Raw genomic sequence first — 27430 nt, 5'->3', positions numbered from 1 at the left:
AGTGTTACAAACAATATCGGCATGTGATTCACACTAATTATCATACCAAAGAGAGAAGATAAATGAAGAGGAGACAGGGAAAATAAGTAGACTATGTGGGAGGGAATGGAAGAATCATGAAAAAAGGCACATGAGAGTAACAGCAAAAAAGTGATTAAGATGTCCTTGAAACTGGGGGGGTGGTGAAACAAGGGAACAATGAAGAATTATGTCCTGAAGCTGATCGTCTTCTTGCTGAACATCCTCCGTGCAAACTCTGGGAATATCTTTGTTGGCTGAGTACAAGAATGCCTCTTCTTCGTTTCAAACTGGCTTTAGCTCCGTCCCCTACAATCATTACATTAATGACTCTTGGTGTCAGCACCTGCTCAAACAGTTGGCACAGACAGTTTCTGCCTCATGTTCTCAAATTCACTGTTCTCCACCTCATTTCCATTTTTGGATACAAGCCCACCCATCTACCTATGGCGAAACACTTCTACTGTACAGTATGTATTACAAAATACAGAGCCAAAAACAGCCCTTGACACAACAATTGGAATGAGGAATTATAGAATCCAGAACTGCTTTTCACTGGGTTATTTCCACCCCAATAACCTTTCTGTTCCCATGTTCATAACAGAAGACCTCTCTAATTTAAAAGGTGAACCTTCAACTTGAACCTCTTTCCAAGACCATCTTTCCCAAACCTATCATTTCCTACCTGCCATGAACCATATCATTTTTACAACATTCTCATCCACAGTTCCCTCCTACCATCCACTGGCCAGGATCTATCTGCAGAGTTCGCTATATCACCTGCAGATACAGTACACTGGTCTATCTTTTATCCTGTTGTCGAGGCAGGAGATAAAAGTGTAGCCAGCACCCATATCACCCTGAAGCTCACTGCAGCTCAGCAAGTGCGAGCCTGGTTAGTACCTGGATAGGAGAGCTCCTGGGAAAAACTAAAGCTGCTGCTGGAAGAGGTGTTAGTGGGGAAGTAAGAGGCTCTCATCCTGCAGCCTTTGTGGGTCCTAATGCCCCAGTATAGTGACTGGGACACTATACTGTAAAAAAGGCACTGCTCCTTCAGATGCGAGGTAAGACTGAGGTCCTGACTCTCTATGGTCATTAAAAATCCCAGCGCAATTTTCAAAAAGGGTAGGACTGTTATCCTGGCATCCTGGCCAAATTTCCCATTGCACTTTACCAATCACGGCCTCCTAATAATCCCCATCTATGAACTGCGTTCATCACTCTGTTCTCCTCCCCACTGATAGCTGGTGTGTGGTAAGAGAACTGGCGCACTATGGCTACCGTTGCATCATCCAGGTAGGGCTGCACATTGGTGGGGGTGGGGGGGAGTCCCCATTATCTGTGTAAAGCACTTTAAGTGTAGTGTCCAGAAAAGCACTATATAAGTGTTAACTATTATTATTAGACTGGGTTTATTGTGGACTTATTTGCTTACACAGGCATGATGGGATCACAGGTTGTCAGTAGTCTGACGTTTTTTATCCTGTGTTCAAGTCAATTACTTCTTCTTGCCGTTAAATTCTGTTATACTGTACTTAAAGTGTGGTGTCTGGGAGTGAGTACTCACCTCTGCACCAGCTTCAGGAACCGTAGAATGGAAAGGGACATGAACGCGAGTATGGGGTGGAGGAGTTGGCCCTGCTGCTGATGTACACCGCCACGAGGTGGCGCTGTAAGGCAACTCCGGCTTTAATAAAGGTTGATAAATGCTGAGCAATTCTGAGACAAGATTCTGCCTCTGTTCTTCTGAACCCATGCTAGGATAGGGCTAGCTCTGTTTTATTTAATGAATTTAAATTGTGCAATTTAATAAACGCACAAATTGCAATAATGAATACAACATTGTGCAAAAACTTTAAAAGCATCCATATTGTATTTGTTGCAAACCTTGTTAAAGGATTTTTGGAGTACAGTGTTTAAAAATAATTCAATCATATTTTTAAAACTTAATAGACTCCAGTGCCGTGTGGAATTAAACAGTATATGGAGTTTGCATGATTTTTTCCCCTGTGTTCGCTTCGAGAATATGCTGTTTTCAGAAAGGGAGTCGGGTGAGTGCTGAAGGAGCAAACTGAGCCTCATAAATTAATGTTAATGAAACAATCGTTGCAGCTACTACTGGGTGGAACATGACTCCCATGTTCTCATCCTTTAACTTTGATTATAAAAATGCGGTTAAAATAAACTGTTAATTTGTGAGTTCAGCTTTACAAGTTTACTTGAGATGAAAATTGGTGATTAACTTTCCTGCACAGTAAGAAGTGTAATGCTGAACTTACAAAGGAAGTCTGTCAGTTTACGTAGTTTTAATATCCTGCTCTGTCTAGTGAACGGCGGATTAGTATCCATATACATTGATTAATTACAGCACTCACAAGTGAAGGTTTATATTGTCTATTTAAATGTGCTAAAGTACATCAAGTCTGATGTGCTGCTATGTTTTGCTAATGTTTAAAACAATCCTTTTCCTCTTTCTATCCTAACATTCCTGTGCAGCTGATGTTGGAAAATAAAAAAAAAAACATAGCAACCATATTCACATAACCAAAAGTACATTTCATCAAAGGAGGTCATGTTGAAAACAGCGGCGTTTTGTCTGTACAAAAGCGTTCACTTACACAGTAGCTAAACAGAAAAGTGAAATCACGCAGACGTAATGCAATGTTCGATTTAAAATGCACTGCAAGGAAATTAAAGCTTCAATTTTCAAAAAGGCCAGTATAGATAATATCAGTCCAAGTCCACTTATCTAGTTTAGTACGAACGACATTAAGTGTCAGATTACTTTGGCTGAGTTTACGTTGTGACAACACTCCCTCTCGCAGTAGAATAGAATTTCAGTACTGCTGCATAAAAACATTTCGAGCAAAACATTTTTTTTCGCGTCAAGTGTGACGGTCTGTTATGATGGCGGCGAAAGACAGATCCGAAAACCTGGTATTCTTTGTGAATGGAAAAAAGGTAACGTTTTGCTTTGCATTTTATTCTGTTACTAACTGAAAAGCATGGATAAAACTCTAGTATAAAAATATTTTAAAACAAAGTTAGAAAAATAATTGCAAGATGCAGGAGCGCAGATTATGTACTGTACTTATTCTGTGGTGTAGTGTAGAACAGTGAACGTCGAATACAGAATAAACTTTAAAAACATTTTGCAAGTACAGGGCAATGTGCAACTGGTTCACTTTTCTGTTTTTATCGTGAGCTATCATTTTAAATGATAAAATGTAAGGATAGCCTACATTAGCGCTGTTAACTATAGCCTTCTACTTAATGACAATCTAAGTGATATACTGGATATAATTGTTGTATTGCTGTTTGATTAAGCTTAATGGGTTTAAAATACGTTATTTTATATAGTCTTTACTGTTTGTTTGTTTTTTACCTTTAGGGGTGTATACTATAAAATATACAATCATATAATCAATAAATCAAAATAATCCCAAAACATACTGTACTGTATCAATATTTAAAATTTGTATGCTAAACACAGACATGGATAAATAGAATAATATGTTTATTTTGATGCTCAGTATACTGTATATTGCATTTTCTTTACGTTGTAGGTGTATAAGCAATGCAGAAAGCTATCATCTACACCTGTGAGTAATAAATTAATTTCTTAACTTGACAGGTAGTGGAAAAGAATGCAGATCCAGAAACAACTCTACTGTCCTACATCCGGGAAAAATGTATCCTTCTTTATGTAACAGGTTAAGGAATATCTCTAGATGTTTGTTTCCTTTGATATTCTTCATCAGAGGAGCAGGACAGTCTGGTGCAGATTCAGTTTTATTGAGCTCAATAAGTCCAACAACGCGCGCCGGGTCTGCCCCACAGAACTGACAAACCACAAGGGTTTCCCAGCTCTTATATACAGTCAGAAGAAAGTTTGTTTGTCCTGTTCTTTGATATGTAATTATTTCTTGTCCTACTCTGTCTTGCTCTAGGTTCTACCCTTTGATATGCAGCAGACATTGGTCTGGTTTATCCTGTCTGTGGGTGTTGTTCCTGTCTTTTATTGTGTAGCGTTAAGCTGCTAAAGCAAGTCAGCTTTATGACATCTTAGTGTTACTTTTGTTTGAGGCTAAATTAACAGACCCCATCAACACCTCTCACAATGTGCTTAAGTGGTGATACTGTGATGCTGGATAAGTGAGACATATACATGTCCCACTTCAATATTAAATTTTTATTTTTTTCTATTTAGGAATATCTCTAGATGTTTGGTGCCTTTGATGTTAGAATTAGTTTTTTTTTCTACTTTCCATTGAACAAGTCACAACATACTCTATATAAATGCAAGCTACATACGGTATTGTCAAAAGGGAATTTCTACTCATGAACAGACTAACAAATATATTTTCTCTTATACTGTTCTACGTAAAAACTATAGTGGTACTACCAAGTGGCTAGCAAGTCTCAAAACTGGAATACACTAAGTCCATCGGGTGAACACTGCTTGTATAATTTGTCTCTCATCTTAACCAGGGGTACCCTCCACTCACACACACAGGCAAAGGTCAGACACGTGGGAACAGTGTGGGAAGGAACAACAAGGATATAGTCATACTTGTATGCAGATCTTCAAATTAAAGCACTCACATTCCTCAGATTTACATTCAGCCTAAACCTAATCTTCAACCACTCTGTCTACAGAGTCTAATGAAATAGCACAAGCAGCTGGTGTTACAGTAGTATAAAGAATATAAAACGCTGTGCCTCTTTGTAGATCGTTTGTACTGTATTTGCAAACAATTGTACTGTATGTGTACCGACTTGCTTTTTGTCCAGAAGTAATGAGTAATGCTTCTGCTTTTTTTGTTGTTTCTTGGTATTAGGATAACTCCAGTGAGTTATGCAAGTGAGGAGTGATTCACTGTAGATATTGAAGCTTTCAGGACGACACCACTTGATAGTAATTTGTAAATCCCAAGACTTAAATTGGGAAAGTTATGAAAGTTACTGTATGTAATGTAATACTCAGAAAAGTTAACAAATAATCTACTAAACTCATGTTTCCAAGACATTTCTCTGGAGTAAAAAAACCCTTTACACACTGAAGAAGTCAGCCTTGTTTGGAGTATTAACAAGGTTTAGTTCAGGTCACAAGTAGTTTAAATTAGATTAGAAATACCATGTACAGTATATTTTTTCATGGGAGCAGACTAAATATAATGCTTTTGATGATGGCGAAATTAAGATTTTTTCAGAATTCATTTTTAATTCTTTTGTCAGGATTGACTAATATGTCATTTTGAACGACATACTAAAAATAATGCACACATTGAAAATTAATGTAAAGGCAGGGAATCTCATCTTGCTTGTTGTTCGCTGTTATAATTGCTACTGTACTGAAAGTTAGAGGAAGAATATTTGAAAAAACTTTGTGCCTTATTTCATTTTTGCTTGTAATGGCATTTCATTATGTTCAAGACATGGCTGAGACCTAAAGAATTACAAGCCAATTAAATTACAGTGAGGAATTTGAAGTATATTGGAAAGAAAGAACTTGAATTGGAATTTGACTCTTTAGTTACTCTGTAGGACTGTTCTGTTTTCTTGCAACATTGCTGTCTCTGTGTGACATTTTAAATTACTTATGAAACGCCTAGGAAAGTGTTTCCTTGACTCCTCTGTCTCTCCAGTGAGGCTGACTGGGACAAAGTACGCCTGTGGTGGAGGGGGCTGTGGTGCCTGCACTGTCATGGTCTCAAAATACCAGCCTCAGACCAAAAGCATTCTGTATCCTTTCTGTGAAAAACGCTTAAGGCTTACACCAAAAAGTTTATATTGTCTTGAATATTATGCAATTTCCTGTACTGAAATGCTGGACAAATATGAGGAGATTCTGCTAGTTTTTGGATTCCTTAAAAAGCAGTTTTGTAAGATCCAAAAAGGCAACTTTGTAAAATAAATATCAGTAGCCAAATGAGCATAACAGGCTGCACAACCTCTGCAGCACTACATAGATTTAGCTTCAGTGGGGAAGCAGCTATATAGAAGTCACTCCTGAGAAAAGGCCACATGATGTTATTCCAGATGGCATGTAGGAGATGAAACAAAATTTGAAAATTAAAGTTTTGCCTTTTTGTCACATCAAAATTAATGTAGAAAACAAATCGTAGTAAAATATATATGAGATATATATATATATTTGTGATGCTTGCTTGCAGCTATATCACCCTGCAACTCACAACTGACACCCCACTGAAGCTAAGCAAGTGTGAGCCTGGTCAGTACCTGGATGAGAGACCTCCTGGGAAAAACTAAGGTTGCTGCTGGAAGAGGTGTTAGTGGGGCCAGCAGGGGGTGATCACCCTGCATTCCATGTGGGTCCTAATGCCTCAATATACTGACAGGGACACTATACTGCAAACAGGCGCCGTCCTTCGGATGAGATGTAAAACGAAGGTCCTGACTCTCTGTGGTTGTTAAAAATCCCAGGGTGTTTCTCGAAAAGAGTAGGGGTGTAGCCCCGGCGTCCTGGCCAAATTATCATTGGCCTTTACCAATCATGGCCTCCTAATTATCCCCATCTATGAATTGGCTTCATTACTCTGCTCTCCTCCCCACTGATAGCTGATGTGTGGTGAGCGTTCTGGCGCACTATGGCTGCCGTCGCATCATCCAGGTGGATGCTGCACATTGGTGGTGGTGGAGGGGAGTCCCCATTACCTGTAAAGCGCTTTGAGTGGAGTGTCCAGAAAAGCGCTATATAAGTGTAAGCAATTATTATTATTATAATAAAAGGGTTAATGTACTGTAGGTAGCTGCATCTGCATGTGTAGGCTGCAAAGGAACAAGTAAAGGTTTATTCCATGCTGAAAAGAGAAAAAGAGAAACAAAATGTTTTGGCTGTGGAGCCTTCTTTAGGCCACCCGAAGAAGGGTCCACAGCTGAAACATAGTGAAAGGGTGTTTATTAATGCTAAACAAGAACGGCAGTGACCTACAGAAAGGTCTTTGTAAAGATGGATCTTTATATATATATGAGATGCTTGCTTGCAGTAAAAATTAGTATTTCATATATTAGTATTTCAGTCGGCTGATATTTTATGGAATTCACATGAGGTAAATAAGAAACCCATTTCTATGTAGGCAGAAAGTTCTACCTAGCTAAGGTGCCCATGGCAGTACTGGTCCCTGCCAGTCAGAGGTGTCTGCTTAATTCCCTTGTATCAAGGGTTAATAGATCACTGTGCAGTTTTGTACCAACATTGGTATATCAAAATACATGTGCACAGTGGTTTCACATCCACAGCACAACTGATAAGTGTATATCTGTTCTTAATTTGGTGTTTTGGTGTGTTGTGTACCTATTATGTTAGCTCATTTTATCATGGCAGGGCTGTTTAAGAAAGTGTCTCCAGAAAAAGAAAAACATTCAGTCTTCAGTATAAGTTATTTTAAGGTTGTATTTGAAGCGTTTTTTCAATTCTAACAGTATATGTAAGATGAAAGCCTGTTGATTATTTTGGTTTGTTTATTAATATACGTTACTACTTACTGCAGTAGTAGCATGTTAAATTAAATTTGACCGAGTCCCCTTAACTTTGAAAGTAATTTTTCTGCCAACGCCTGTTTACTTCCCATCTGTTTGCTGACCGAGGCTGCTGTTACTACAGTGGAAGGGATTGGAAGTACAAAGACCAGAATCCATCCAGTGCAGGTAAAAGGAGCTGATAGTGAAGATAACTATTCTCTGAACATACACATAGTTACAAATGCAAAGAGGCATTCCGCCCATCTAGCCTGATTTGGTATTTGATTGATCTGAACAAGACCTGGTTATTCCTTGAAAAAAACTAACACATGTAGTGATGTGCTTCCAGCCATTTTAGATGCACACAAGTGTAGAGTGTTACATATAGTGCCCTCCAGAATGATTGACATCTTTGATAAAGATGAGCAAAATAAGGCTGTGAAAAGATATCTTTGTTGTTTATTTTTTTTATAAGGATTTTGTTTTCTTTGAATAATTTTACCTCACTGAAAGGTTGGATTTCTCTCTTATTTTCAGTGTAAGATCAAGCTGATAAACAACAAAGACATTTTTTTCCTAGTCTTTTTTGCTCATCTTTATCAAGAGTGCCAATAATTCTGGAGGGCACTGTAGGTAACAAAAGGTCCGGACTTCTACAGTGTCGAGAAACTGTCAGGACCCTGGACCTCTGAAGTGAGGTCATGTGATCTTCCGAGTACTTCATCAAGATTGCTGTAGTACTTTATTAGCCCTTCTGTATAAATGAGTACTTTGTAGGCTGACTTTATGAATGCTCTGAAATTAATGATCTGGTGAAATAAAAGATTAAATTAAACACAAGAAAAACAATTTAAATTGGAAACAAAGTAAAGATAAATGGTGAATGCTCAAATAGTAAGGGTACCAAACTAATTTATATCAGTGATATAGATTCTGTTGTAGTTGGTACACTTGTGTTGTTTGCAGTTATTACAAGAATAGGAGGAATAGAAAAAGCTATATAAACAGCAAAGAGAGTATTTCAAGCACGGGCAAACACCTAGCAGATGACATTTCTAGACATGTGTATCACAGATTGGTATTACAGTTAATCAGTCAGGAGACAACTGTGTACAAGTTCTACATCTAACCAAGCACATTTGTTACCAGTGTAGTGTGTAGTGCCCAACAGCCCAAACCCGCAGTGAGGGATTTTAATGCATTTCTGTCTGTGCATTAAATAACTACTGTAGTCTTGCTGTTAACCAGATTATATTTCTGCAAGTCCTTATATATGACACATCTCATAATGTAAAATGGAAAAGATACAGTGGTTTTATTTAAGGACTCCATAGCATAGCAGCTCATCTGCATCTCATCTGTGTTACTTGGGTACTAGGGAATCTTTTGGAGAGTGCCTGGAAACCAGCTTGGGATAAGTCACATTTGGTCATCATAGCAGATACTGCTCATAGCCCTACCAAACATTAAACCATAAGGCTTAATGTTATGGTTAAGAGACAGTACAGTATAATGTGTATCTGAGGGTGGGATGTTTATTTTTTTTTCTTTGATTAGGAGCGGATTGCGAAGGCCCACGGCTCTCAGTGTGGGTTCTGTACCCCCGGGATGGTAATGTCAATGTACACCCTGCTGAGGAACATTCCAGAACCCACCATGGAGGACATTCAGGAGGCCCTCGGAGGTATATCTGATCTTAGGGTGGGAGGCTGGGCTTTCAACTTTAAGGACTTAAACTCTGCTGACATATATTAAAAGGATTACTGAATGTGCAGTATCATAAACATAAATTTAAAACAAATAATGGCATCTGTCTATTTATTTGAACTTGAACTTGAACTTGAACTTGAACTTTATTGCCATATGTAACCGGTACTGGTACAATGGAATTCTTACTTACAGAAAGTCTCTCGATTATAAAACAAGTGTAAAAAACAAAACAAAGTGCAAACAGTGCATCAAGACAATGTACAAACAAACAATAGACAATGTGCAAGTAAACATGCAGACAGTTTGAATGTAAACAATACAGACGTGTAAACAATGACTGGAGACGTACAATTAATAAATTACAATGAGGTAGATGGTGATGGTGTAGATGTGGTCCGAGGGGGATGGCTAAATGTGTTCGCCAGTCTCACTGCTTGTGGATAGAAGCTATTGAAGAATCTAGTGGTAAGTGTCCGTATGCTCTTATATCTCTTGCCTGAGGGCAGTGGGGTGAAGAGCTCATGCCCTGGGTGGTGACTGTCCTCTGTGATGGCCAGAATTCTACCACGGCAGCGGTCCTCATAGAGCTGTTTAATCTCGGTGAGACCGCAGCCGATGATCTTCTGGGCCATATTGACCATTCTCTGCAGTGCCTTTCTTTCTCGCGAAGAGGTGTTGCCATACCACACGGTGATCCCGTTGGTGAGGATGCTCTCGATAGTGCAGCGGTAGAAGTTCACCAACACATGTATTGGCATCCCCCATCGCTTGAGGCACCTCAAGAAATAAAGGCGCTGCTGAGCCTTCTTCATGATAGAGTCAGTGTTCACAGTCCAGGTTAGATCTTTAGAGATGTGAATTCCCAAAAACCTAAAGCTGGTGACTGTTTCCACTTCCGTTCCATCAATACTGAGTGGGCTGTGAGTGTGTGGCCTGTGTCTCCGAAAGTCCACTATTAGCTCTTTCGTTTTCTTTATGTTCAAGTCCAGGTTATTGCTATGACACCACCTAAGCAGCTGTACAACTTCATCCCTGTAAGTGGACTCGTCATCATCACTGATCAGTCCTATTATAGTGGTGTCATCGGCAAACTTGATGATGCGGTTATTGCTGTGTCTTGCTGTGCAGTCGTGAGTAAATAGGGAGTACAACCTTGGACTCAGACAGCAGCCTTGTGGGGTTCCAGTGCTCAGGGTGAGTGGTGTTGATGTTTTATTGCCTATCCGCACCACCTGTGGTCTCTCGATAAGAAAGTCCAGCAGCCAGTTGCAGACAGAGTTGCACAGACCTAATCCCCTGAGCTTTGTCACCAGTTGACAGGGTATGATGGAATTAAATGCTGAACTGTAGTCCACAAACAGCACTCTCACATACGAGTTCTTAGTGTCCAGGTGTTCCAAGGCTGTATGCAGAGCCAGGGAGACAGCATCATCCACTGATCTGTTGTTCTGGTAGGCGAACTGCAGGGGGTCCAGGGACTCTGTGATGGAGGAGTTGATGTGTGACAACACCAGCTTCTCCAGGCATTTCATCACCACAGATGTTAATGCTACTGGGCGGTAATCATTCAGGCATGTCACTTTTTTTGCAGTCTTTTGGTCCAGGTAGTGGTCACAGCTGCAGATTGGGACATTGTCAGTTCGTCTTCACAACACATTCCAGCTCCTCCAGCGAGATTCCCAAATGTTCCCAGCCCTTGAGATGTAGTCCCTCTAGTATGTCCTGAGTTGAACTTGTAGAGGGAAGAGACTGTAAACCGTTGGAAATACCACCTCCTCTCCTACCAGTTCTTACGCTTCATAGAACATTATCACAGTGCCAATGAAGAGTTTCATGCAAGAACTCAGTGTGTGATCGCCACCACAGATAAATGGGATAAAAGAAAGTTTAACCCAGATGTGCAATCATAAAAGCTGTTTGGAGGTTAAATAAACTCCCAAAGGAAATAATTGAGAATCTGAAAAAAGCTGTTGACATCGTAAGAAGACAACTACCATCTTCATTAATCTGATGTGTGTGGTTTGTCAGTTACATGGCAACATAAAAGGAAACTATATAAATTTGTCAAGTAGCAACAAAAATGCCAAATGCTAAATGCAAAATGTATTTAATTAAATTTTGAAAAGTTTCAAAATACATTATTTTAATATTCCTCCTCATTGCCGTGTGATTAGGCCTTAACTAACAGGATTCCTGTGTCTTCTCAGGTAATCTGTGCCGTTGTACTGGATACCGACCTATCTTAGATGGATATAAGACATTTTGTGGGGTAAGATAAGAAGCAGAGCTATTCTATATTCCTATGTCATATTGTGTTAAAGTTTTGTACCTTAAGCATTTCTTTCCATTGGCAGAGTAAAAATTATACGAAATGGTTTTAAGCTGAGATATTGTATATATATATACATTTTTCTATGGTAGCATTTTATAAAAAATAATTGTGATAAGTATTGACAGTTTGGTTTCATGTCAGGAAAACCACACATCCCTTAATGCCAACTATAACTTGGTCTGATTTAAGGAAAAAACTGAGAAAACGATATGACACTGCTATAGCTACAGTGTAGATTATTGCTCTTCATGTTCTAGAATATTGGGTATATGTCTATAATGCTGTTTATTTTTTGTATTTTTAATTTGAGCATATTTTTGGTCTGATCTTATAAGCTAAGAAAGTCTAGGCCTTGTCAGTAGAGTGATGGGATATCTCTAAAGCATGTTTCCTTGGAAACAGATGTTTAAGGTCATAATCAAACCAAGTACATTGTCACTGTAAGATAGTACTACATCACTACATGGCTTAAGTAAACTCTAATTATTTTTTAATGATTTTTGTTGTCAAATACAAGGGATAATTTTGTGAAAAAAAAATTTTTAGATTATAGTTCAGATTTAGAAATTTTGTACAATTTGTTTTAGGAATCTGAAGGTCAATGTCCATAAAACTTTTCTGTATGGATGCTTTGAGAGAATTGTTATCTGTACTGGTAATTCTATAAGCCCTAAACTGATGATCATGGATTTGTTTAAGGTCCTTTTTCAGGTTTTACACACTTTTTAGTTTTTAGTTTTTTTTTATTTCTTATGAAGATCACCTTCATTCAATTGACTTTCCTCTTTTTATTTTTTTTAATGTGTGTGCCTACTTGTATAATGGTGGTATTGCTCAAATAAAAAATGTATTTCTTTTTCTTGAGGCATCCAACTGTTGCCAAACAAACAGCAATGGGGATTGTTGCTTAAATGAAGAATTGTTGGGTCAAGACAAAGAAAATGTGAGTACAAATTTACCTCTGTGCACCTTCCTACTTCATCCCCTGTGCCCAAAAAACTTAACATTTTTTTATTTCACTCAGTCTCTCCATTAACTGAGCTGTGATCCCAGCTGCCTGCCTTTTCAGTTTTAAATGTTTAAATATTACCAGTGTTGTAGGTGGAGGCTGTAATCTAACCACACAGTATTTAAATTTAGTGTTTTTTACCATGTTCCAGCATCATTTAATCTGGTTATCTACTGTTTTTCACCTTTAAATACATTTAATATGGAATATTAAGTGTTAAGGAATATTAATAATAATAATAATAATAATTGCTTACACTTATATAGCACTTTTCTGGACACTCCACTCAAAGCGCTTTACAGGTAATGGGGTCTCCCCTCCACCACCACCAATGTGCAGCATCCACCTGGATGATGCGACGGCAGCCATAGTGCGCCAGAACGCTCACCACACATCAGCTATTAGTGGGGAGGAGAGCAGAGAGTAATGAAGCCAATTCATAGATGGGGATTATTAGGAGGCCATGATTGGTTAAGGCCAATGGGAAATTTGGCCAGGACGCCGGGGTTACACCCCTACTCTTTTCGAGAAACGCCCTGGGATTTTTAATGACCACAGAGAGTCAGGACCTCGGTTTTACGTCTCATCCGAAGGACGGCACCTGTTTACAGTATAGTGTCCCCATCACTATACTGGGGCATTAGGACCCACGTGGACCACAGGGTGAGCGCCCCCTGCTGGCCCCACTAACACCTCTTCCAGCAGCAACCTTAGTTTTTCCCAGGAGGTCTCCCATCCAGGTACTGACCAGGCTCACACCTGCTTAGCTTCAGTGGGTTGCCAGTTGTGAGTTGCAGGGTGATATGGCTGCTGGCTTTTAGCCAGTGCTCTGGGTGGAGCAGAGGCTGTGTGGCTAAGGATCTGCACCTGTGGTTTGAAGGTTGCTGGTTCAAATCCCATGGCTGGCAGAGGAATCCTACTTCAGTGGGCTCCTGAGCAAGGCCGTTAACCCCAGCTGCTCCAGGGGTGCTGTATAATGGCTGACTCTGCACTCTGACCCCAAGCTTCCTTCCCTGTCTGTGTGTCTCATGGAGAGCAAACTGGGGTATATGAAAAGACAAGTTCCTAATGCAAGAAATTGTGTATGGCTAATAAAGTGATCTTATCTTAATATAGAATTTTGTTACTAAAGTTAACTTTTGGTAGAAGCATAACCTCTCTCAACATCATAAACGATACTAATGTATGATGTATGTATGAATAAAAGTATATTAAACATACTGTATATGGCTGGGAGTAGCAGCTAAAAATAAAATAAAGTACACAAAGTATTACACCTTCTTCATAAGCATTTTCTGCATCAAAGTACAGTATTTAATGTGGTCACTTACAGTGATTATGCTATAAATTAAATAGCAACCCTGTGCTCACTGAATCTTCACACCCTCAGTATAATGAAAACAGAAACTGTGATCTCATATGCAGGTGTGAATTATAGTAGTATTAATAACTTATTTTTTAAAATTTTAATGTTTTATATTTTGTTTTAAAACAAACTACGTAAAGTAATATCCACAGTTATGCTGAAACAATAGTGTAGGGTTTTAAAGCCACTAGGTACAGTATGTGTGAAAAATCTAAATCTTTATATCTCTATACAAAAGCAGCAAACACATTAATCTTCTTCAGCATATTATTTGTGTGATTAAAGGTGGTCCAAATGTATTATCCTTATGAGATGGTATGGTCTTTAATGGAACATATTTGCTTCACAGTGTGTGAACTGTAGTTTTAAAATGTTGGCCACATGAATCAAATAGATGAACAAAGACTACAATTCCTGATGTGCCACACACAAATCACATTAAGTCATATCCACAGATATGCTGAAACAATAGTGCAGGTTTTTAAAGCCACTACAGTACAGTGTGTGTGAAATGTATTTTTCCTAATCAAAATCATAACTAAAATATTTTAGATAGTATAGATAAGACTTTATTGATCCCAATGGGAAATTGAGGAAATTTATTTTCCTGATTATTTGTTGCAGAAATCTGCATCACATATTGATTATTTTAGTGTGGATGTAAACCTGAAAAAATCGAATCACATTCACAACAAGCTATAATAAAATACAATTTCTTTATATATCCTGCTGAGTTATTTTGTTTTGTTAAACAGCCCAACTTTCTCTTTTAATATTAATTTAATATTTAACATACTGTAATTTACATTGTGAAATCAATGAAAGTTGGAACAGTTTCCAATTAAATTCTATAATTGGAAAAAGATTGTCCCTATGTGGGGGCTATGCATTGACCAGGATTCATAAACAGGTGTTTTGGGGTGACAAGCCAAATACTTCCACATACCACGTTAATTATTTTGGGTATTTTTGTAATTGTTTATTTCTGAGGCCAACAGGACAATATATGCTGTGAAGGCTGGAATTCATAAGAGACCAGGAAAGGTGTACTTTCAAACTAGATATATAGTATATCATACAGAGATAAAAACTGTACAATTAAATCAAGAATTAAAGAAAATGTGAAGCTGGAGACACAAAGGATTTGTCTCAGATGGTCATGATAGTAAAGAATCCATCTTTACTATAACAGAACCATTGTTTCAACTCATTTATGTCTATGTTTTTCAGAAGAGTATATTATTTAAAATGAAACCCCGAAACAAAACCTAATTCCTTCTTGGAGCCCTGTCTACACTTTGAGATGGCTTTTCTCTTGTCTTCTCCAGGGCAGGACTGTAAAAACCACAGTCAAACACAAACAGAAAATACAGAGTTGCTGTTTCTTTTGTCTGTCTTTGCTTCAGAATACCTATATCTTTACAGGCTGATTCCCCCCAGAAGGTTTTTATTTATCATTTGGAGTTTGAATACCCCTACTGACACCTGCAGTCAACAATTGGGCTGTCGGTAACTATTTTGGCTCAGTGACCTCTCTTGGTAAACACATAATCCAAAATGTATGCCTTGTATAGAAGCTTCCTAGTAACACCTCAGCTGTATAGTTCCCTCAGAGTGTCAACTCCCACACAGTACAGAGGATTTATAATCATCAACAATCATATACAATCACCCAAGTAGTTCTTTAATTATATATTTGCAAGTTTAATATTTTAAACCTACCCTGTGTCTTTCAAAGGTCTTCTCAGAGCTATTCAACAAAGATGATCTTATACCTTTGGATCCAACACAGGAACTTATATTTCCTCCAGAACTCATTGTAAGTCAGACTTGATCTAATGTAGTGTTTTTAAGACTTCTCTGTCGAGACATGAGGTTGATCATTATATAAATCAGTGATTTTATTAATATGTTTGTTGTTTAGTTTTGTAGATCTGACTTGGCATTATTATATTTACTACATTCATTTTACATTTATTTTAGTTTCTTTTATGTCCTTTTCTACTATGATTGAAGTGTAGTGTGAATTAGCTTTAATGAACTTAATGAAGTAACTAACTGTTGAAACAAGCGAAAAAACCCATAGCTGTTTCTATTGTTTACTCTGTAATTTGTACTTGGGGGTATAGCACTTAGACAGCCACAGATGTAAATAATGATGTGTTTCTTAACCTGGTCAGGGTTAATAATACTTAGAAATCTTGATTAAATTAATTTTGAATGTTGTTGGAAGGTTGGAAAGTTTTTGTTGTAGCTGTTTCTTTGTTTAATCTGTGTCAGCACAGGTACACTTCACTGGGAACATGTATTTAGAATTGAATTAATACAAATCTCAAGCTTTTCGTAGGAAAGTATGCTTTGATGCTATTTACTGCCATACTGTATATGCATATGTGCAGACTTTCATTCATTTTTAAAGACTTTGTAATGTGACTTAGAAGACAAGATTCATAGGAAGTTTTTATTATTTAATTTACAAAGTCAGTTTAATTCCAGATTCTTTGCAGATATTTAGTTTCCCTCAGTCATTCTCTTATTGGCTTTGTAAAACTAAATATTGTTTAGGATTCCATCTTTCTTCTTTCTTCTGAAATTCTAAATGAAAGAGGTCTGTAGTACTGTCTTTAAGGCTCTATCCATAATATTGTCTTTCTAGATAATGGCTGAAAAGCAAGAACGAAAAAGCCTCACTTTCCGTGGAGAGAGGATAACTTGGATCTCCCCTGTGTCCTTGGAAGAGCTTATCCAGCTCAAGTCCAGTTACCCTAATGCTCCTCTCGTAATAGGAAACACTAACATTGGTAAGCCCTAATGCTAATTTGTTTTTGGAATGTATTCACATTAACATCTTAAAATCGTTTTGTCATATGTTCGTTCCATTGGTACTTCATATGTTATTGGGCTACAGGGTTTTATTCTGTGTGAATTGTTCTTTGTAAATGTATATGCCAGTATTTTAGAAAGAGAAGCTTGTTAGAAGGTTTCTTGAATACGAAGACAGGGAAAATGGAGACTACACATAGTGAACAATATATTACTTCAACACTTACATTTACATTTTTTTTTCCAAACAGGAACTGTAGTAAAGTTAGTGTGATGAAAATTCTATACAGTTTTTATGATTCATTTATTTTTAAGTCAAAATGCTCTTTCCTTCCCTTTTAGAAATTTTAAAAAACATGAAAAATGTTTAGTATTTTCACAGTTTAACTAGAGACAAAATGATAATTACTTGTAAAATAATCTTGTATTAAAGGTTCAGTTATTCTTTTAAAACCCTCAAGGCCTCCTGGTTATCTGATTTCATTGATGCAGTTTATCTGAGAGCATATGGATATCCAAAGGAGCAGAGTTCAAAGTGAAGATAGAACAGCAGTTTTTCTTATCTGGCTTTTCATGCATATGTGTATCTGTTTCGTACAGTATGTGTGTATAAGCTGAAAGTTAAATCTGTGTTTAAAATGTGATATAAAAGCATGTTGTGAGACAACTTGATATGAATACTAAGCAGTGCTTACAGAGCTATTTAACCTGCTTATTTTCTCTGTATGCCTATAACTGTAACTAATTCAATAATTTCCATCTGCAAAGAAATGCATATATTTTATTTCCCCATGTTATTTCTTTTATTTTTTATTTTGAATACAGTTATGTCTGTTTCATTGTACTGTACATGTGTGATTGCTTATTTATTAAGGGGGCCTGTTTTGAGTAAATCCACTCATTCTTTTCAAATTTCTGAAAGTATTAATTTTGTTGAGTATTAATTTGGAAAACTTGGACATTTCAGTGAATAGTGGGTCAATTGTACAAACTTTGCCTTCCATTTCCCTGTCACTTCAATGATAATCTGTACTGTAGTTATTCATTAACAAGTCCCGCACCATGGTAATGGTAGGGCTGCAGTAAATGTTACATAATTGCAGGATTAACCTTGGTAATGTTTTATGTTGTCTTTAAAGGACCTGAAATAAAATTTAAAGGTATACTACACCCTGTGATCATCTCTCCCACCAGAATTTCAGAGCTATATAATGTCATGAAAACAACAGAGGGTAAGTGTTCAATTTCAAGATCTACAAGTTCTCTAACTCTCTTTGCAAAACTACCTCTGGGCAATGGCTATAAAAAATATTCATCCCCCTTGGGCCTTTTCACATTTTACTGTGTTATAATATTGAATCATAATGTATTTAAATGGAATTTCTTTGCCATTGATCAACACAAAACGCTCTATAATATCAAAATGAAAACAAAATTCTACAGATCTTCCTAAATTAATTATAAATATAAAACAGAAAATAAGAGCATAAGGATTCACTCCCTTTTACTATGACACACCTAAATAGGCCCTGGTGCAACCAAATGTTTTTTAAATCACATAAATATGCTGAATGAGTCCACCTGTATGCATTTAGGGTGTTTCACATGGGTTCAGGATAAATATACCTGTCTCTTGGTTCCATAGTTGATTAGTGCGGCTCCTAGCAAAACATCATGAAAACAAAGAAACTTACAAAGTACATCTAGGATAGTGTTATTGAAAAGCACCAATCAGGGGAATGGTATAAGAAAATTTCCAAGACCTTACATATCCCCAAAGCACAGTAAAGTCAATAATTAAGAAATCTAGAAAATATAGCACAACAGAGGCCTGGGTGCCTCACAAATTTGTGCTTCATGGGAGAGTGGCAAACAACTCACATCAAATCTCAACTACACTATTCCAGAAGGCAAGTGGGAGACTATGAGACCACATGGAAGAAAATTGTATGGTCTAATGAGACCAAAATTGGCCTAAATGGATAGCACCATATTTGTCATTTAGAGAACAATATCCCTACTGTGAAGAATGGTGGTGGGAATATCTTGCTATGGGAATGCTTCACTGCATCAGGGCCTGGAGGAAAAATGGATGCAGCAAAGTACTGAGAACTTCTGGAGGAAAACCTGCTGCAATCTGCAAGACACGTGTGACTTGGGAGAAGATTCGTGACCCAAAACATACAGCCAAAGTCACGCTGGAGAGGTTTAAAAAGAAAAATAGCCGGTGTTCTGGAGCGGCCCTGTCAAACCCATCAAGAATCTGTGGCAGGAGTTGAAAATTGCTGTTCCAACCTGAGAAAGTTTGAGCAATTTTTGAATGGGCTAACATTGCAGTGTCCAAATGTACAAAGCTTTTGTAAACTTATTAAAGAAGACTTATGGCTGTAGCTTCTGCAAAACGTGCCTCTACCAAAAAATTTCTCAAAGAGGGGTGAATACTTATACAATCAGTTTTTTTCCATTTTATATGTATAATAAATTTAGGAGGATCTGAATTTTTTTACACTTTTACATTAAAAAGTGTTTTCTGTCAATCAATAACAATAATAACAAGAACAAAAACCAGTTAAATACATTATGATTCCATATTGTAATACAATAAAATGTAGAGAAGTCCAAATCAGTGAATGCTTTTGATAGTCACTGTACCTACACAGATCTAACTGAACTTTGGGACCACTGACAAAGTTATGGTATCTCTGGAAATTATACTGACTGCAAGAATTGTTTTGTGCAAAAAAAAAAAATTACACCTGTACCTTTTTTTACAAATGTTTTTTTTAATGAAAATCCAGTACTATGAAGCATGTGAATTGTTACCCATATTTGGAATAACAAAAGCCTTCAAAACTACAAACAAACGACACAAAGAAATGTAGAGAGTGAGGAGGAAGGCATTGTACAACTCTTTTCATATTGAGTGTTTGCATCACATTCCACTATAGTAACTTGTATGAGTGAGAGCCTGCACACTTGTGCACGGAGTGTGATACAGTTCACTGCCTCTTCCTTCATGTGTTGTTTGCTATTGTGCCTCTCTTAATAATAATAATAATAATAATAATAATAATAATAATAATAATAATAATAATAATAATAAACGTTATTTTATATAGCGCCTTTAAAGGTGGCTTCACAAAGCACTTTACAGGATGACAATAACAATAAATAAGAAGACTACAACAATAAATAAGAAGATTTCACAAGATAGGACACAATAATAATTACAACAATACAACAATAACAATAGAGGAGACCGTGGGAGGTGGTATTAAGAAGAGCAGAGGGGTGAAGAATGGAACCAGTTAAGTAAAGGCTTTTCTGAAGAAGGTTTTGAGTCTAGATTTGAAGGAGTTTAGAGAAGGTGACTCTCTAATATCCTTGGGCAAAGAGTTCCAGAGCTTGGGGGCATAGCAGGAGAAGGCCCTGTCGCCCATACAATGTAGACAGGCTTGGGGGACAGTAAGGAGGGCAGAATTTGAAGAGTGGAGGTTGCGAGGTGGGGAGTAGGGCGATAAAAGTTCAGACAGGTATTGAGGTGCCAAGCCATGTAAAGCCTTACAGGTGAGCATGAGGATTTTAAAGTCTATGCGGAATTTGACCAGAAGCCAGTGCAAGGACTCCAGGATAGGAGTAATGTGAACATTTGCACTAGGCCTGGTCAGGATTCTGGCTGCTGAATTTTGGACATACAGCTTGTTCAGAGTAGATTTAGATACCCCAGGGAGTAGAGCATAGCAGTAGTCAATTCGAGAGAATACAAATATGTTGATCAGCTTTTCAGCCACAGTTAATGATAGCATAGGGCGTAGTCTTGCGATATTTCTAAGGTGAAAAAAAGATGTTTTGACAGTATGCTGTACATGTGGGTCGAATGTTAAGCCAGAATCAAATATAACCCCAAGGTTTTTCAATTTTGATTGAAGCTTAAGTACAGAGCCATCTACAGACAGGGTTACAGGACTGGCTTTACGAAGTTGATGGGGGGTACCAATATGCATTACTTCAGTCTTGTCACAGTTAAGATGAAGGAAGTTTTGAGTCATCCAAATTTTGATGTCAGAGATGCAATTAGATAGAATAGAGACAGCCACATCAGTGTCGGGTTTGGCATGGATGTATATTTGAGTATCGTCAGCGTAAAAATGAAAGCTGAGGCCATGTGATCTTAAAAGCTGACCAAGTGGGAACATGTAAATGCTGAAGAGCAAGGGGCCCAGTATTGAGCCCTGGGGGACACCAGACTTGACAAGACCAATTTCAGACCTGTACCCATTGAGAGAGACAAAGTGACAGCGATCAGTGAGGTAAGATGTAAACCATTTGAGGGCAGTGTCAGAGACTCCAAACACAGTCTCGAGATGAGAAAGTAAGATGCTATGGTCAACAGTGTCAAAGGCAGCACTGAGATCAAGAAGGATGAGTATGGACAGAGAACCAGAATCAGAAGCTATTAGGAGATCGCTCTTACTTTTCTTGTGAATATTTGTGGTATAGACTTTGGTAAATGGTAAATGTCTTTATCATTTATTCTTCAATGATTTCGTCTTGTAAAGAAAATGAAAATTGTGAGTGTGTAATTACACAAGAAGCAAATGAAATGCTTAGTGCACAGTACAGTACTGTACTTTGGTATGATTAATGTTGTCTAACTAGGTAAGAAGTATATTTTTTTACTAAAACCACAAACCGCAGCATAAATGTTAGTTATTATTGTTTCTTTTGTCATTTTCGGGTGAAAATAGTAAAAGTAGGTGACATTTTTGGGGTCCAGGAGGGATCGTAATTTTTACCCATAAGAAATAATGGAAACAATGTTGTTCTTTTTGCAAATTATGATAAAGGGTTTCTGGGAATGATTGCAAAGAATTCTCTCCACCTATGAACATGAAATACAACACATATACTTTATCTTTTTCATTATAATTTACATACAATGCCCTAAGAGTGTATACAGTATTTTCATGTTTGAGAGTTTCATCAGAAGTTCCAAAAAGTCCAATATTTTTTTTCAGGAGTGTCTATTGGAGCTGGTTGTAGCCTTTCCACTGTGATAAAACTGCTGGAAGAGCTGGTTTCCAGTCTGCCAGAGGAAGAGACAGAGATATTCAGAGCTCTTTTAAAACAAATGAAGAACGTTGGTGGGCAGCAGATCCGCAATGTTGCGGTAAGTTGCTCTTGGTCTGATGTCAGATTTTATTTTTTACAACTATGGGGCACGTTAATTAAAGGACAGGAAATTTCCACAATTAGAATCTGGTAAAAGGACACCAAATTGCCTAGACTTTTTTTTCTCCTGTTACCACTAAGCTAGTGTCATGCGTAATCAATGTGGTGAAATGTGTAATACCATCATCTTTCACTGAGGGCAGGTGATATTGCAGCCATGACTAATACAGGATTACTAAATGCCCTGTGATGACTGCTGGGAAAGAATAGTAGTAAAAAGAGCTTCTGAATTCCTGTTTGAATGTGAACCATTAAACAATAAGAAAACACTCCTAATTCAAAATAAAAAAAGCAAACACCCCGGAAGGAATTATGCAGCTCTCCTTGATTTCAATCCATTTAACAGGAAGTCAAGATAAGTCCAAGTTTATTGTCATTATACTCATACACACGTACTGTATATGGTATAACGAAATGCTATTTAGCTAGCTCTCGGATGGTAAGTAGTGCAAACACATTTTTAGCACAGTTTAAAGTGTAACTATTTGCCCACTTCCTAACTTGTATATCAATGCATTAATTATACTTCTCTCACCTGAAATCACAGATTCTGAAACAAAACATCATTTTAAAATGTTAATCGTGGCAGAGAAAATCCTTTGTCACTCACAACTGTAAAACTGGAGACTGTGCCCCTGATCACATTTTATAGTGTATAACATCAAAGTTACCTGTAAAAAAATAATTCAGGTAATAATAATTACCATGTATTTTGTTCCTCGAAAATCATCTGCTAGGGTACTAATCTGTATTGAAAACTGTCTCAACTGCCCCATATCAAGAAGAATAATATTAAACCAGAAACAAAGCTTTTGCAAATTTATTAATGTAATTTATTCTTACACACATTGTGGCTGTTAGAGAAAATTGGTTGTGCAGCCTGCAGAAAAAAAATAGGAACTGATTGGAACAGTATTGTTATTTTAAAAGCGAGCAAGGGAAATCATGATCCGAAGGTATACACAACCCTCCAAAATATATATAAATACTGAACATTTTTTAAAATAAGTGTAAAAAAATGATATAAATATAACTAGGCTAAAGTGGGGACCTATATCAGGGAATGAGCTGCCCAGGAACAATATAGGTTTTACAGATAATGAGGTAAACTTTGACCAAAATGTTAATGTCAAAAGTTAATGAATGTGAAGGTTAAAGTGTGGAGATAAGAAACGTACTGCAGATTTTCCAAAGAACATCACCTCATCTGTGAAGCATGTTGTAGGTAATGTTGTAGCTTGGGCATGTTGGGCCCAATATCATATATTGATGATATATCAAATATCGGCAGCAGGAAAATGATTGCTGATGATGCAGCAGGACAATAACCAAAAGCACACAGAGAATAAAACCAGGGAACTCATCAGGAGAAACAAGTGGAAAATTGTAGGCTGGCCGAGTCAATCTCCTGTCTTAAATCCAACAGAACATACTGTATGTTACATATTGAAGAACAAACTGAAGCCAGAACACCCCAAGAACTCGGAAGTGGCTTGGAAAATGTTCTCAAATACTTCATTTGTGGCCTTCATTCTTTGTGTGTGTATGCAGATAGCCCTTGTTCAGGGTCTGTTACAGTATGTTTGTGGTGTAATGGGATTCAATGTATGCTTGGAATTACCCCCAAAATAAAATGTATATTTTGTCGTAATTTTCAGTCATATTAATTTCATAATGATAAATTATAGATATTATATATGTGACCATGAGGGCTTAGCAGGACACTAGGCACATCTAAGGCTCACTTTGCTACGGGAGTAATTCACAAGAAATAATTCAGAGCTAGCTAATAAATAGTAATTACACAGACTAATACTGTATACTGTACATGAAATGTATATGTAAATGCAGTAGTTATTGGGTAAGTCCAAACCCCTCCACCCAGCTTCCCTTCCCTAATATTTGTTTTGCATTAGTCTCTAGGGGCCAATATTGTCAGTGCCCATCCAAACTCGGACCTCAATCCTGTTCTTGCGGCTGCAAATTGTACACTCAGTGTTGTGTCACAGGGTGAGTAAGAATGAGACTGCTTTTATTTTCTAAGAAGGATGGCATAATAAAAGGTTGTAGATGAAATGAAGCAACTTGGCTCCTGTTGCTCATCGGCAGTGTTCAGATCTTCAAAGGTCTGCTTTAGAATACCCATCAGGGTTCTTCTTGAATAGTGTCACTGACTCAGCATCCGCAACATAACATGAGCGAATGTGCCGCTATCCCGTAAACTCTTTCATAGCCAGCAGCCATGTCACTCTGCAACTCACAACTGGCTGAAGCTCAGCAGGTGTGAGCCTGAGTGGGAAAAACTAAGGTTGCTGCTGGAAGAGGTGTTAGTGGGGCCAGCAGGGGGCGCTCACCCTGCGGTCAATGTGGGTCCTGATGCCCCAGTATAGTGACGGGGACACTATACTGTAAACAGGCGCTGTCCTTTGGATGAGACGTAAAACCGAGGGCCTGACTCTCTGTGGTCATTAAAAAACTCCCAGGGTGTTTCCCGAAAAGAGAAGGGGTGTAACCGGTGTCCTGGCCAAATTTCCCATTGGCCCTTACCAATCATGGCCTCCTAATAATCCCCATCTATGAATTGGCTTCATTACTCTGCTCTCCTCCCCACTGATAGCTGATGTGTGGTGAGCATTCTGGTGCACTATGGCTGTCGTCACATCATCCAGGTGGGGCTGCACATTGGTGGTGGTGGAGGGGAGTCCCCATTACCTGTTAAGCGTTTTGAGTGTAGTGTCCAGAAAAGTGCTATATAAGTGTAAGCAATTATTGTAATTATTATAAAGATACATTTACTGTTTCCTGTCATTTTGCTCAGATAGAATACAACTTACTGTATACTTGTGGAGCTACTTTATCGGATTTAAGAGCTTACATGTAGAATTAATGTTCTTATATATTATAGCACACAGCTTTATTAATTTAAATACATTGATTTCTCATAAATAAAATGGTTCCAATTGTTTTACTATCATCGTGTCAAAGATGAATGTATATAGACCGAGAAAGAATAGAACACAATAAATTCTAATCTTAAGATTTCTCTTGAAATATTTGCTTTATTTTACAACACATTTAAAGCCATGCATGTTTTGCAAAATGTTGAACCTCTTTTCAAAGTTTCAGATTTTAATCTCAGTGCTAGTTTTTGTTTTGTTTGGCAGTGGGTGTTTTAATGGTCCTGCTGTATGATTTGAGTCTTATATTTTGTGAAGGGTGATCATTCCAGTGAAGTACTATACAATGTTTTATTTTCAATTTTTATCATGTTTTTCTAATAGGAGGCAAAGAGAACATTATATTAAATGAAGATTTCTTTGTTGGATTTGGAAAAACGGCGCTAACCCCAGATGAAATATTAGTTTCTGTTTTCATACCCTTTTCTAAAAGGGTAAGTATGATTTCAGTTCTTAACTACCAGTATTTGCAAGTTTTGAATTCTAAAGATGCTTTTCCCTTTTTATACTGCTGAAAAATATTTTGCTTAATCATTAAAATATTTTGCTCAATATTGTACTATTTTTACAATCATTTTGCTCAATCATGTGAGTAGAGTGCTATAATGTTTTCTCTGTTTCACATTTCAGTGGCTAATGTTATAAGGGGTCGTACTGCAGTTATACTGTACTAATTCAATTTAAAAAGCTGCATGTGATGGAAATATTCAGGTGGATACAATGGAATGAAGAGTTCATTTTGAGAAGGCCAGAAAGAGTCCAGAAAAGCTTTCATTCAAAATTTGACATTGTTTAATTTATCTCACATAAGTAATGATATTGATTCTCATTGATAAATAAATGATATTTCTGTCAGTTTTCATAAAGATATAAGCTTATGTTCACAAATCTTTGTGAACCATGTTACTCCATGATAAGGTTATTGTTCACAAGGTTTGTCCACCATATTGGACATTGCAAAAATGCTTGAACGATTCCTATAAAGTTGTCAGGTGAAACACAGCAAAACCTGGTATAAATTATTAAATATTGTCAATAACCAGTTTTGCTAAAAATTATTGCTGAGCAGAAACCCTCCCTAAGAGCAAGGCAGAACTTGGAGGGGAAGCTATTTATTTTGTAAGGAATAACGAATCCAGTTTCATTTAATTTATCCGAATCGATTAGCATGTCTCGGGGACATGTTTTTTTCGAAGCCATGATTTCTGTCTTGCTGAGATCAATTTCTTAGACCTTTCATTTCTTCAAACATTAAAAAAGTACTTGCTTTAATTAACGTCTGTTAGTACAATTATTTATAATTTAATTGCCAATTGCCAGAAGCATTTACTGTTCTCTTTGAAATGAAATGTGAAAGATGGTACTGTGAGATACCCGTTATGCTCCACTGTGTTTTTCAGGGCGAGTTTGTTAGAGTTTTCCGCCAGGCCCCACGGCAGGAAAATGCCTTCTGTTCCGTCAACTCTGGGATGAGAGTCCAGTTTAAAGAGGGAACAGCTGTTGTAGAAGACCTGAGCATTTTCTATGGAGGCGTTGGCCCCTGTACTGTCAAAGCCAAGAAAACCTGTCAGGAAATCATTGGAAGGTAGGGGGAAGTTCCATTTCAGATATGTTCCCTATTAACCTACAGAACTTTTCCCACTGTTGTGTGAAGCTTTAAATGTTGCACAGGGCCATTAAAAGAGATTTATAGCGTTTATCCATTTTCTAAATGCTTCATTCGGTTCAGGGTCGTGGGGGAGCCGGAGCCTATCCCAACAATCACCAAGCTCAAAAAAGGATACACCCTGGACAGGACACACGCCGTCGCAGGGCATACACAGACACAAGCACAGACACACACACTCACACCAAGGCCCATTTCCCCAGAAGCCAGTTAGCCAACAAGTATGTCTTTGGACTGGGAACACCCATTGGAAACCCACATGAACTTGGGGAGAACATGCTAACCCCACCAAGATATTGCAATGAACCCAGGGCCTCAGCACTGCAGGACAGCAATGCTAAGCATTGTGTCACCGTGACACCCTTTTTAATAGTTATTTATAGTCTAAGCATAAACATGCTCATAGGCCAGCTATGGTTTTTGTGATATTGATCTTCCTGTAACCAGCCGAAGTACTGTAAACCCCAATCCAAGTTGCTGTGAGCTACAGTATTTGAGCCGCATTGGAATCAGTGATTTCTCATAACGTTAGCTAAATGTTTTCAGAATTGATATGTATCCTCTTACAGTACGTGTATAAAACAAGCAATAGCATAACAACTCTTGGCAATGAGAGAAGGGCGTTTAGCTGATCTTTTTCATTTAGTGGCTAGTAGCTCAAAGCTCTTATCCATCTGTTTCTCGATGGACACCACGAAATCAGCAACGTGGCTGGGCAGTTTGTTCTAGATCCCCACAATCCCTTTGTGTAAAGGTGTTTTTCCTGTTATCAATTCTAAAAGGACATGTGCCTTAGTTTCCACTTCCTCAGCTCTCTGTTTCACCATTAGTC

The 27430-nt window shown here is 37.7% G+C and overlaps 1 protein-coding gene across 2 annotated transcripts in view; it reads left to right on the top strand.

Annotated features, from left to right (window-relative positions):
- Positions 1-1995: 1995 nt before the first annotated feature.
- Positions 1996-27430, top strand: part of aox6 (aldehyde oxidase 6) — a 64279-nt gene continuing 38844 nt past the window's right edge. Inside the window, exons 1-15 of one of the 2 annotated variants that reach the window (XM_088606883.1) lie at positions 1996-2069; positions 2909-2979; positions 3653-3710; positions 5667-5763; positions 7581-7689; positions 9061-9187; positions 11421-11482; positions 12411-12488; positions 15659-15739; positions 16577-16721; positions 17883-17975; positions 21762-21913; positions 23892-23985; positions 25257-25366; positions 26333-26517. In XM_088606883.1, the coding sequence (XP_088463009.1) occupies positions 2923-2979; positions 3653-3710; positions 5667-5763; positions 7581-7689; positions 9061-9187; positions 11421-11482; positions 12411-12488; positions 15659-15739; positions 16577-16721; positions 17883-17975; positions 21762-21913; positions 23892-23985; positions 25257-25366; positions 26333-26517 (1448 nt within the window). In that variant the 5' untranslated portion in view covers positions 1996-2069; positions 2909-2922. Of the gene's footprint in view, positions 2070-2668; positions 2980-3652; positions 3711-5666; positions 5764-7580; positions 7690-9060; positions 9188-11420; positions 11483-12410; positions 12489-15658; positions 15740-16576; positions 16722-17882; positions 17976-21761; positions 21914-23891; positions 23986-25256; positions 25367-26332; positions 26518-27430 lie in introns of those variants that run through there. The other variant, XM_088606881.1, reaches the window with a different exon arrangement.

The sequence above is a fragment of the Lepisosteus platostomus genome, chromosome 14 (genome assembly GCF_059453375.1).
Source record: "Lepisosteus platostomus isolate fLepPlt1 chromosome 14, fLepPlt1.hap1, whole genome shotgun sequence".
NCBI classification, from domain to species: Eukaryota; Metazoa; Chordata; class Actinopteri; order Semionotiformes; family Lepisosteidae; genus Lepisosteus; species Lepisosteus platostomus.
The sequence above is the reverse complement of the archived record's forward strand: the minus strand, read 5'-3'. Positions and strand labels throughout refer to the sequence as shown.